Raw genomic sequence first — 12161 nt, 5'->3', positions numbered from 1 at the left:
AAACTCTGGGAAGTAGTGGAGGACAGGGAAGCGTGGTGTGCTGTAGTCCATGGGGTTGCAGAGAGTCAGACACGACTTAGGGACTGAACAATGAACAAGAGACCCTTGTGTCAGGTCTGAGTTCAGATCTCAGTTCCTCCACTTAAGTGACCTTGGACAAACTTAGTTGCATCTGTAAATAGAGATAATAATTGTATCTATACCTTGGGGTTATTATAAGGATTATGGGATGTAATGATTGTAAAATGTTTGGGTCACAGTCCACCCTTAATAAACGTAAGCTATTGTTATTAGTCTGATGAGCTAGAAAAAGGGGAGCCCAGGACAGAATCTGGGGACTTCAGAATCTGGCAACTTCCCAGCTCAGGAGTCATCTCAGGGGAGATGGGAAGCTCTCCTGAAGAGCTTGGCGCAGAGGAGACTGGCAGCCTTCTGTTCACGTGTCCACCAGTCCTGCTCAGCAGATCAGGAAAGGCTGCTGGGATTCGGGGCAGAAGCCTGCTCCCAGAATAGACTCCATATCTGGCTGGACTTGTGTTGGGTGATGGGCAGAGTGCAGCATCCGTGGATGTTTGATCTGAATCTCCCATCTGTAGTCTGTGGAGAAGGCGCCATCCCAACCGAGTTCATTCCCGCTTGACTTTGATCTGCTCCCTGATGGTGTGAGGCAGGCAGGGTGGAGCATGACAGGGGAGGAAGCCTCTTTTCATGGTTGAGAAGATTGAGGGGTTTGCCCAAGAGGCTCTGAGAGTTGGCCTGGAACCTAAGAATTCCGAATTTGCTAGGGATGGAGAGAAAGTCAGTGCGGTGGCTCCAGATCCTGGCCTTCTGTGGTCCCTGTGCCCCCCAGCCGGAACTCCCTGGTGTGGAGGTTCTGTTGGAGTCTCTTCTTCTAGGATGTGACTTTTGTGAGCTAATTGATATTCTCCTAGCGCCGTGCAATGGAACTGTTTGCAGTGATGGGAATGATCTGTAATCTGTGCTGTTCCGTATGGCAGTGGGTCAGCCTTCGCTGTCCTGCACCCCTGCTGAGATTGCCTGTGCTGTGGGGTGCAGAGAATCCAGAAGCAGACCCTTGAGGGACTCCTGGATCCCTGGAGGCTCATACTGAGCAGATTCAGAAAGAAAGCATTTAAGCGAGAACACTTGTGTTCCAGCTTCTTCATACTAGAAATTTCTTGAGTGGTTTCAAGATCTTTTCAGAAGACCTGGAAGCCAGCGAGAACCCAGTAAGACTATTAAATGCCAGAGCTGGGAGGGGGGCCATCTCCTGTAGAGGAAGAAGCAGGGATCTACTAGAGGGTCCCTAGTAGGTTAGTGGCCAAGCCAGCTGAAATGCGGGTTTCTGGCCGCTTCCCTCACACCAGAGGTTCTCAAATTGGGTTCCACGGTGGAGTCCCAGGACCATTGCTGGAAGGTGCTCCCAGTTTCCTGATAGATTTGGATGCAAACAGTTCCAGCTTTGCCCATTTTAAATTTTGGAGTTCTGAGTCATATTTTATTTAGAGAAAGTGTTCTTCTGCTTAAAAAAGATCCTAGCTTTTCATTTCACAGAGGAGAAAATGGAAGAGAAGAGTCCACCAGTAATTCCTACCTGACCTGACAAGCTTCTCAAGGCCTGGGATGATCCACTTCTGCTCCCTCCAGTCTGAGAACATGGGCTGTGTTCCTCCCATGTGTCCAGTCCTGGGCTCTGGAAAGCAAAGCTGGCTCAGAGATGGAGGAGGACCAGCTGACCAGCGATGGCTTGTGAACCCAGAATATTGTGGGAGAATTCAGCAGAGATATTGATGATCATGTCTGTCGTTGATTAGAGTGGCGTACCTTCTGCAAAGCCTCTGTCCCTGGTGTTCCATCCTGATAGGGATTTCAATATGTAGGTGTGGCTGATATCCACATTTCATTGAAACGGACAGCGAGCCTGGAGAAGGAAGGTGCCTTACTCCGGGTCACATGGGTGATGACCCAGAGAAGACTGAAAATATCATCCTTTCTCTGATGGCACAGGGATAGAGAGTGGCTCTCCCACAGGTCCTGATGGGCTGCCCCATGGGAACAAGTATCCAGTGGCCACCAGGGCAGATCCTGAGGCCTCCTGTGCTCCCCGGCTGACAACTCTCCCTGAGGATGTAGCCATGAGCTCCCCACCCCACCCTAGTTAGAGATGAGAACAAAAACTACCTCCATGTATTTTTTTGTGTGTTCCAGTTAAAGGACTGAATTTTAGCCATCGTCATCTAGAAAGTGCACCCACTGGCCAAAATGCATCATTTTGGGGATTGGAGGACAGGATACAGTTTGTCTCCATGTGGAGTGTTCATAACAATTATCTCAGAGGAGAAAAAAGCCTGCCTCTATTTCTTAAGAGGCTATAAGAACCGTTCAGCTGCAAAATGAATACTTCCTCCTTCCGGGCCCTCCCCTCTCAGAGGGAGACCAGGATGGCCCTGGGCCCAGGGAGAGGCCACCAGGGAGCAGGCCCGGCAACCATGCACATCTGGAGGCCAGAGCTTTTCCCTCCCTCCTCCTGACCCTGGGCCCAGCCCAGCCCCCTCCTTCTCCTGCCAGAGCCTGGCCTCCCCAAGTGAACACTTAATTAAGGTCAGAGTCTCTCCCTTTCAGGAGAAGGGAGAGGGTAGAACTAGCGTGTGATAAGCGTCACCCCACTCCATGCCAGACACCTTGCCAGGCACTTAGCATTTGGTCACATCATTGCATTCAGTGATTTGGATGATATTATTTGCACTTTGCAGATAAAGAAACTGATGCTCAGAGAGGTTGAGTAACTAGTCTGAAGTCACACAGCTAACAAATAACAGCCAAGATAGAAACCTTTGGGGCATTGCCCCAAACTCTGCCCCCTACAGTTTCTTTACATTTTTATATAATGCCCTGCATTGTATGAAAAATGCAGGGAGGAGTAATTAATAGCTTGGGTGGAGAGGCCAAAAAAGGAGAAGGTGGGTATTACCTCGGAAAGAACAGTAAACTGTCAGAAGTTCCTTTTTTACCTCAAGCACTCTATCCAATTATCTCATTTAATTCTTATTATAACTTACTGGGCAAATAACATAGCTGTTTCTGTCTTACGGCTACAGAAGCAGAGGTTTAGGTCAGTTTAGAAACTTGACCAGAAGGATTTTGCCATTAAGTGATGGAACCAGGACCTGAGGTCACTCATGTCTTTATAAGAGTCAGAAGTTCTGGAGAGAGGGCCCGGCTCTGTGGCTTTCACAGCTTATGACTTTGGGATAGCCTCTTAACCTCCCTGCGCCTTGAATTAGTCACATATGCACCAGATACTTTCAATGGGATTGTAGTACCCGTCCAGCTCTGCCCCCTGGACAGCTGTACCTGGGGGCAAATGAGGAGATGTGGAGGTGGTGTCTGGGGAGGGTCATGGAACTGGTCGCCTTGCTGATACTGTGCTGTCCATGGCAAGAGACTCGTTAAGCCCCGTCTTGAGCGCTGTACTGAGTTCAAGAGACCTTGGCATCCTGGTGACGAGAAGCCCAGAGGAGATAGGGCTGTGTGACAAAAAGGACAGACACCACAAAGAAGGGCTGGGGCCCAGAGCCCTCACGGGCTGAGCATAAGGACCAGGCCCCTCATCCTGTGGCCAGGAGTTGGGGGTATGAGCTGAAAATTCAAAATCTCAATAAATTGAAGTCACAGCCCTGGAGTGAGGTTCATCCCATTGCATCCAAGGAACCGGGCAAGTGTGCCTGCACTTGGCCCTTGCCCTCCCACCGAACCAAGAGATCATTCAACAGGGTGACCAGAAGACTCCTGCTAAGCAGGAGTCCAGGGCCAGGCCTGGGTGGGGAGGGGCTCTGCAGGGCCCAGAAGGACTAGGATGATCACATAACCTGCAGTCTAGTACTGGGAGAGAGAAAATATTCATACCTTAACATAAGTGACTCTGCACTAATCAGCAATGTGAGGAGGCCTGGGGGAGATGCCAAATGCCACGAAAACCGTTGTCATTCTGTGTCACAGCAACCCAGCTGGGAGACATTGGAATCCCTGTGTTACAGAGAAGGAATGTCACTGGCCAGGGTGGCCTCTGACCTGGGACTCTCTGACCCCAGCCCTCCTCTCTGGTGCAACACAAGGTCTATTTGGGGGGTGCTGGAAGGCCATCTAGTCCCATCTCCCTTCCACGTTGCCCTTAATCAGAGGTCATCTACCTGAACCTTGGATCCTCCCAGAGATGGGAGGCTAATTACCTGTCATGATACCTTCTTTTTTCATTTTAGGCAGCTCTCACCATTAAGAAAATCCTTCCTCTTAGGGAGCTCCAGTGTATCTCAGTCTTGTGCTAATTGCTCCTGGAAGATTCAGAGAGAGTGTGTGTGCCCTGCCCTCACTGGAACTAGCTTTGGGGAATCCACCAGGATCTGGGCTGAGCTTCAGGGTTAGGGGCAAAGGGCAAAGGGCTAGATTTTCAGGGGACCTCTTAGCTGCCACACTGATTTCCCTTTGAGGTCTGGATGTCTCCTTCAGTGCCAGCCTCAGCATGGCCTCCTCTCTCTGCAGCAGCGGGAGGAGGCTTTGCTGTTGCCTGCCTGCACACCCCTGCATCTGACCTCAGAATGAAGTCAGCCCCTTGGTGAGCGCGGGTGGAGCGGTCAGACCTCTGGGGCCTCCAGATGCTCCGCTTTGGCCCGCAGTGTCTGCCAGTGCCTGATTCGGCCTCCCAGGTCCTCCAGCTGTCTGTTCACTACCCTCCAGAACAGCTTGGCACTAGCCAGCCGCCCTCACTGCCACCAGCTCAGCCAGGTGCGTGCCCTCAAGTTCCCTCTGTCCCTTCCTCTATATGCTCACCCTCACCCAAGCCAGAGATTAATAACAGGGGCATCTTTAATGTGAATTGTATCAAAGCTTTATGTTTGACTCCTCAGCTTTATAGGGAATCCAAGAATGGCTTTGAAGAGACCACAAAGCAACATGAGACAAATCACTAGGACATTTTCTTCTTCTTCTGTGTTTTAAAGTCTTTGTTGAATTTGTTGCAACATTGCTTCTGTTTTATAGTTTGGTTTTTTAGCCCCAAGGCATCTGGGATCTTCTTGCCCAGAGATGAAACCCTCATTCCTGTGCTAAAAGGTGAAGTCCAAACCACTGGACCACCGGGGACGTCCCTCACGAGGACGTTTTCTGAGACAACTGACTTGGTGTGTTTAAAAAGTCAGTGTCACTTTAAATTAAAAAAAAAAAAAAGTAATGGGAGTGTTCTAGATTTAAAGGAGGCAAAAGAGAGATCACAACCAAATGAAATACATAGGAACAACACAGTTCCCAATCCTGGTTCAAAATATGGAATAGCTGTAAAAGGAATTTCTTTGGTTTTTTAGGCCATACAGCATGGCATGTGGGATCTTAGTTTCCTGACCAGGGGTCAAACTCTTGCCTCCTGCAGTGCAAGCATGGACTCTTAACCACTGGACTACTGGGGAAGTCCCTGTAAAAGGTATTTTGAAGAATTTTGAATATTGGCTGGGTGTTAGATGGTATTGAGGAATTGTTAATTTTCTTAGATATGGTAATGATGATATGCTCATGTAGGAAACTGTCCTCCTTTGTAGGAAATGCAGGCTGATGTAATAAGGGGACAGGAGTCATGATGCTGGCAGCTTCGTTTCAACTAATTCCACAAAACTGGAAAAAAAAAAGGAAGGAAGAAAGACAGGCACACAGAGAGAAAGGGATTGTGACAAAATGCTAATGTGTATGAACCTAGGTGGTGGGTGATTCCTGGACCATACTTTCAACTATTTTTGTTTTCTGAAGTATTTTATGATAAGAAGTTGGAAAAAACATAATCAGGTCTGCAGAGTCAGAACAGGTCCCAGTGGATCCTGTGCGTGTTTACTGGCCGACCTGGGCTGGGTCTGTTTCCCATTCCATACCACAAGGACGTCGTAACTCCCACCTCCCGAGGGACTGTGGACAGTGCCTTGGGCTCTCTCAGTGTCCCACGCTGGCAGATGCCCCCACGTCCAGGAAGCCGACCCCAGTGCCCTCTGCTTCCCTGGCCTCTCACTACTTTTCAAGCGTTGGTTTCATCTCCTCCAAAGGCTCCTAAGATATTTGAACTCAGGGTTTGTGTCTGATGCTTTCCAGACTCCTCTCAGTCGACTGGGCCTACAGGAGCGGTGGTGCGATCTTATCTTGGATGGGATCTTGTATCTACATATCTCATTTTGAGTCTTAAACTAACCACATAAAGTCAGAAACTATGGTTCTTGTTTTAGAACATCTCAAGGAGGCAAATTGTTTTTCCGAGGCTAGTAGGAGTTAGAATGGGGAGTGAAAATCCAGAAATGCAGACTCCCAGTCCAGCACTCGGTCAGGCATGCTCACTGTGGCTTCATGCGCGGTGAAGGTACAGGTCCAGTGATAAGGGCCCCCTGGCCTCCTTCCCCTAATCCTTCCGAAGGTCCTGCGGAGAGATCAGCCCCAGTCTACCAACTGATGGGGGAGAAGCAGTGCCAGGCTTGCTGCAAGATGCTCTCTGCTTTTCCCTGGATGCAGGCTGGGGCTAATCCCAACAGAGGTTCTCTCTGCTGGACTTTTGAAAGTGAGATTCAAGTCAGGCCTTGAAGGTTGGACAGGGCAGAGAAAAGGGCAAAGGCCTTCCAGACCAGATCTGTGCCTACAAGGAACAGGAGATTGGAATGAGCAGGCTCCTTTCTCTTTGGGAGGACTATGGAATCTAGAATGTTCTACCTGAAAGAGACAGAGTGATTGCCAGTACTCAATATCAGACAAAATTTCTGCCAGGGCCATGTACCACCCATACTATATTTTTCATACTGTATTTTTCTTTGAATTAATTCATTATTTTTAAACTTAGCTTTCTTAGCACTAATATCTGTGAAATCACGGATTTGGCATATAAGTTACATGTTTTTTCTAATACAAATTAAAATAAACACATGATGGACTTCCCCAGCAGTCCAGTGGTTAAGCCTTTGCCTTCCAATGCAGAGGGTATGGGTTCGATCCCAGGTTGGGGAGCTAAGATGCCTCGAAGCCAAAAAAAACAAAACATAAAACAAAAGCAATATTATAACAAATTCAATAAAAAAAAAACTTTTTAAAAAAAGTGGCCCACATTAAAAACATCTGTAAAAAATAAATAAATAAAAATAAACACCTGGCTAGTAAAATTAAAAACTTCATCTCATGTAAAGGAACATGAGTGACCACCTGGGACTGCAATCAGGGCATCACTGATGTAATCCTGTTGAGGATCAGGTCAAGGGGCTTGCCTAAGATCACATAGCAAGGAAGTGTGCTTGGCTCCCAGCAGGACTTTGTCATGAACAGTCGTGGGCAGAACTCAGCAGAGAGAAGAGAAGGCAGGTGGGAAGGGGTACAGTGTAGGCAGAGGCTGGGAGGTGGGGAGGAGTGGAGAGGAGGGCAGTGGCCTGAGGGAGTAGAGGACAGAGAGCTGGCAGGAAGAGGCTTTGCCTGAAGAATCCCTGGGATTCTCCTCATTGGATCTGAACTTCTTCCTTCAATAAAGAGGCCTTTGTGTCTGAGCTCCTGGCTTTATTTAAATCCAATGCAAAGTTCTGTTTTCAGGCAAATTCCCAGGGTTGGTTTCCTGATTCTGTGGCGGTTCTTTCCTTTTGCCTTCCATCCCCTTGGGAATTTCATCTGAAGAAATTTCTGTCCTGAGATGGGTTGGGAGACTCAAGGCATATCGGGAGACTGGACAGGAAGAGAAGGGGGTGGATGATGGCAGATAATGGCAGAGCCAGTTCAGAAACATGTTCACTTTTTTTTTTTTTTTTACAATTTTAAACATTTATTTTTGGCTGTGCTGGGTCTTTGTTGCTGTGCAGGCTTTTCTCCAGTTGTGGCGAGTAGGGCCTCCTCTTCATTGTGGCGTACGGGCTTCTCACTGCAGTGGCGTCTCCTGTTGCTGGGCACGGGCTCTAGAGTGTGCAGACTTCAGTAGCTGCGGCTCCCTGGGTTAGTTGCTCTGCAGTATGTGCGATCTTCCTGGACTAGGGATCGAACCCATGTCTCCTGCATTGGCAGGCGGATTCTTTACCACTGAGCCACCAGAGAAGCCCGCATGTTCACATTTATAAAACACTTATTGAGCTCCTACTGAATGCCAGACCCCAGCTGGGTACTTTGAGCTTGGATGCCTGTCTGCCAGGAGAGCACCCACTTGGGCTCCACCTGCCATGGTGCCCATTTGTAGGGTTTCCCATAGGAGGCGCCATCCTACAGCAAAACTGAACTCCGCGGTCAGGCTGCCCATCCTGTCCTTCACCTGCGCATCCGTCCGTGCGCATCTGTGTTCTCTGCAGTGCCTGGCACGGGACATGCATGCAGTAGGGGCCAGCTGGTTGGTCAGTCGGGCTCTGTCTCGTGGATGGTGGACAGGAAGGGTGAGGAGGGGTGCCATTCCATTCTCTAGAACAAGGGCTCTCAAACTTCAGTGCACTTCTGTCTCACTGGGGCAGGAAAGCTGGATCAAAATACCTGTGTCTGGGCCCCATTCCCAATATATTGGATTCAGTAGGTTTGGATTGGGACCCAGGAATCAGCATTTCTAACAAATGATATGGGAGGCTTAGAAACCTCCCCCATCCCAGAAAATTTTTAATACAAGTGACCTGTGGGTCACACATGGAGAAACCTTGCTCCAAAGAGTAATCTGGCATAGCAGAGTCTCAGATTTCTAGTCAGGAGACTTGTGTCCATGGCCCTCTACTCAATAGCTGTGTGGCTTTGGATAAGTCACTTAACCTCTCTGGGCCTGATGATGATGTATAGGACTGAGATTTCTGGGGTGTACTTGTGGGTTAGGAGCCCTAGAGACAATCAAGGGGGGTTATTTGCCTTGTGGCACATAGTGGGGCCATCTTCCTCCCCCACCCTTCATCATCAGAAGTGTTCTGTGTCTCTGCGAACACCCAGCCTCCTCTGTCTGCACGTCCCGTACTAAATTAAGCACAATTTCTGACACGCGAGAAGCAGCCCAGACATGTTTTGGATGGATGGTCGGCTCTATCACATGGCACATCCCTTGGAAGTGAAAGGCTCCCCCATCCTTTCTGAAAGGTGGTGTGGGCGGGTATACTGAACGAAGAAATGGGTGAGTGCCCTCGTGCCAGTCTTTGCTCTTGCGGGAATTTATTGAAAGAGTAAGTCCTGCACAGGGCCAGGTGTCTGGTTCTTGGAGGTCCCTTCCCTTTGCCTCCCGAGGGCAGGCACCGGGCTTTCCTCACCTCCTAAATTCTCGAGAGCCGCTTCCCTCCCGCCCGTGCCCAGCTCAGCTCCTCAGGGACAGTCTGGCCTGACCCGTGTCTCTCTTGGCCTCTTACAGATGTCCTGGCGTCCGCAGTACCGCAGCTCCAAGTTCCGGAACGTCTATGGGAAGGTGGCCAACCGGGAGCACTGCTTTGACGGCATCCCCATCACCAAGAATGTGCATGATAACCACTTCTGTGCCGTCAACGCCCGCTTCCTGGCCATCGTCACCGAGAGCGCGGGGGGTGGCTCCTTCCTCGTCATCCCCCTGGAACAGGTAGGCTCCCCCACACCTCCTTAGGCCTGGCTGCTGCCCCAGGACAGAGAGAAACCCTGCTTGGTCATTCTTGGGCCTGTTGCCCTATATCTCCCTGCCCCCCACCTTTTACTTTTTCATCATGTGTCCAGTGGCTGCACATTCCCCAAAGTTATCCCCAAGAATCACCAGAACAGGTGCAGCTGGGGGACCTGAGGAACATCCAGGAAAGGACACGTTTCTAGGCGGACTGAGATCTGTTCCCAGAACCCCCAACTTGGACAAGTCACTTGCTTTGAGGTTCCTGGGCTTTCCACTGATCCTGAGAGATTGGATCATCTGATCTCCAGGCTAGATCTGGCTCTACGATTGTCTTTCCTGAGTGTCCTTTAGTTCTGGAGCTGGAGAGGCTAAAGATCCAGCATAGCCACATCGGGCAGGGATCTGCAAAAATGACACACCCATTAAAAATAACATTTCAAGCTCTTCACTGAGGGACTAGGAATAATTTACCTTCTCTCTCATCCCCCACCTCCGCTCTAAAAGCTTCTTCTCTTCTGTGGCCGCCTTCATGAATCTAGCAAATTCAATCTGCACAGCCTAAATCATGAAATTTTGAAGCTCTGCCATTCAGGCGAAGTCCCCGGAGGCCCGTGGGAGGTCACGTGCCTCGTGCCTGAGGGAAAGCGCTTGCTGTCAGTCCCGCTTGTTTATGGCTGAGCTCTCCCTCCCCGGCCTGACTCATCTCCTCTCCCATCCTCCGCCAAACGCTTGGGGAGAGAAGGAGGTACCGTGCCCAAGGAATCCTTGGGACCGTAAAGCCTCTGTCAGCTGGTGGTGGAGGATGGGTTTTTCCAGTCTCACCTGCCCACAGTGGTGGGGGCTCAGATTTGGGAATGCCTTAGGCCAGACCCTCCCTTCCATGGAAGAGGGAAGCCACAGTGACAGTGACACGGAGCCTGGCTCACGGAGCTGGCTGAGGAGCTGTGGGCTTGGGGGCAGGACATCTAGGTGCTGGTTGGTCTCTGTCGCTCACCAGGAGTGTGACCTTGGGCGTGTCACTTAACCTCTCTGTACCTTATTTTCCTGTAACGGTAAATTGGACCCCTTAAATCCCCTTCCACTTCCATAGTGATGTTGGCATTGAGAGGGTGATGGGCAGAAAGCTCTTTGAGAACCAAACAACCAGATAAAGATGTTCTGGTACTTTCTTGGAAGTGTTATCACTCTCCCTGTCGACTTTGCAGATGCTCACAGCAGCTCTATCCCATTAGGAAGGATTCTGAAATGTAGCTTGTCTCCCCTCCTGAGCCAGATGGGCTCAGATATTTGTCCACACAGGGACCAGCTCACCTCCAGCTGCAGTAGGCAGGCTTGCAGGTCGCTAGACACACATGGGCTGGTTCTTACTGGGGCTCAAGTCCATTGCTGACACCCTGCCATACTCCACTACATGGTTTGCAAAGGTCAACAGTCAATGCCTCACACCATAACAAAACAAAAATTAATTCCAGATGGATTGAAAATCTAAACATTGAAAAAGAAAGAGAAAAGCTGCAAGGGTATTACAGGGAAATGGAGAGTATTTTTAAAATCATAAGACAGGGAAAGGCTTCCTAAGCTAGTTAAGAATCCATAAAACCATAAAGGAAATGATTAGTAGATTAGAATAAATTTATAATAATATTTTAAAGGTAATTTTTGTACTCTAGTGAGACATGTAAGCAAAATTAAAAGGCAGGCAACATAATTGAGTACAATATTTGCAATATATAACAGACAAAAGTTGCATGTCCAGGAGAGATATATATATATATATATATATATATATATATATATACACACACACATATATATAAAGAGTTAAGAAAAATCAATAAGAGGACCCAATAGAAAATGGGCAAAGGCTATGAATAAGCAATTTATAGAAGATAGAATATATCTTTTAGCCTACTAAGTAGAAAAAGATTTAAAAGAGTCATAATCTTTGGTGTTGCCAAAGATGTGAGGGCAGGCACTCAAATATGCTCTGAGTATTTGATGATCTAACATCTTACTCTTGGTGAGGTGTAAACAGAGGTAACTTGGCAATATCTAGTAACATTTAAAGATGTGTCCATTGGCCCAGTGATTCCACTTCTAGAATGTATTCTACAGAAATACTCTCAAGCATATATATTTTTTAAAGTTTACGGCATTTTTGTACTCATTTTTTTTGCACGCATCATTTTTTAAAATTATTTTCTAGAGAAATGAAATTTCTCTCTCAAATTGCTTTGAAGTTTCTAAACTCCTCTCCATTTTTGTAATGGTACCAAAGACTTTCATGTTGTCTGTAACTCTGCTCTAGAATATGGTCAGCTTCTGTAAATACTTCATGGACAGCAAAGGGGAAAAGAGTTCTTTATAAAGCATAAGTTTCTGTCTTTGGAAACATATGTATCTGTACACATGCATGTATGTTCAGTGTACATGGTCTTTCAACCTTATTTGTTCATATCCTGTGATACATTTTGTTTAATTTAATAATAGACTAATAGAGATGGCTCAGTCTTCCAGTTGGTTTCTCTTGTTTTCTTTCATTTCAGGAAGTTCTCACTCTATATAGGTACTCGATCTGCTTTTT

At 48.1% G+C, this 12161-nt stretch overlaps 1 protein-coding gene across 6 annotated transcripts in view; it reads left to right on the top strand.

The window, feature by feature from the left end:
* CORO2B (coronin 2B) overlaps positions 1 to 12161 on the top strand; it is a 147726-nt gene that overhangs the window by 67009 nt on the left and 68556 nt on the right. For 4 of the 6 annotated variants that reach the window (XM_086322810.1, XM_086322813.1, XM_086322809.1 and 1 more), the window contains exon 2: positions 9356 to 9556. In XM_086322810.1, coding sequence (XP_086178936.1) covers positions 9356 to 9556 — 201 coding nt within the window. Of the gene's footprint in view, positions 1 to 4539; positions 4783 to 5388; positions 5474 to 9355; positions 9557 to 12161 lie in introns of those variants that run through there. The other 2 variants (XM_086322812.1, XM_086322811.1) reach the window with 2 other exon arrangements.

The sequence above is a fragment of the Bos grunniens genome, chromosome 10, assembly GCF_055505025.1.
Source record: "Bos grunniens cultivar Pamir isolate PY7600 chromosome 10, Bosgru_T2T1.0, whole genome shotgun sequence".
Classification (NCBI taxonomy): Eukaryota; Metazoa; Chordata; class Mammalia; order Artiodactyla; family Bovidae; genus Bos; species Bos grunniens.
This window is presented reverse-complemented; position numbering and strand designations above follow the sequence as displayed.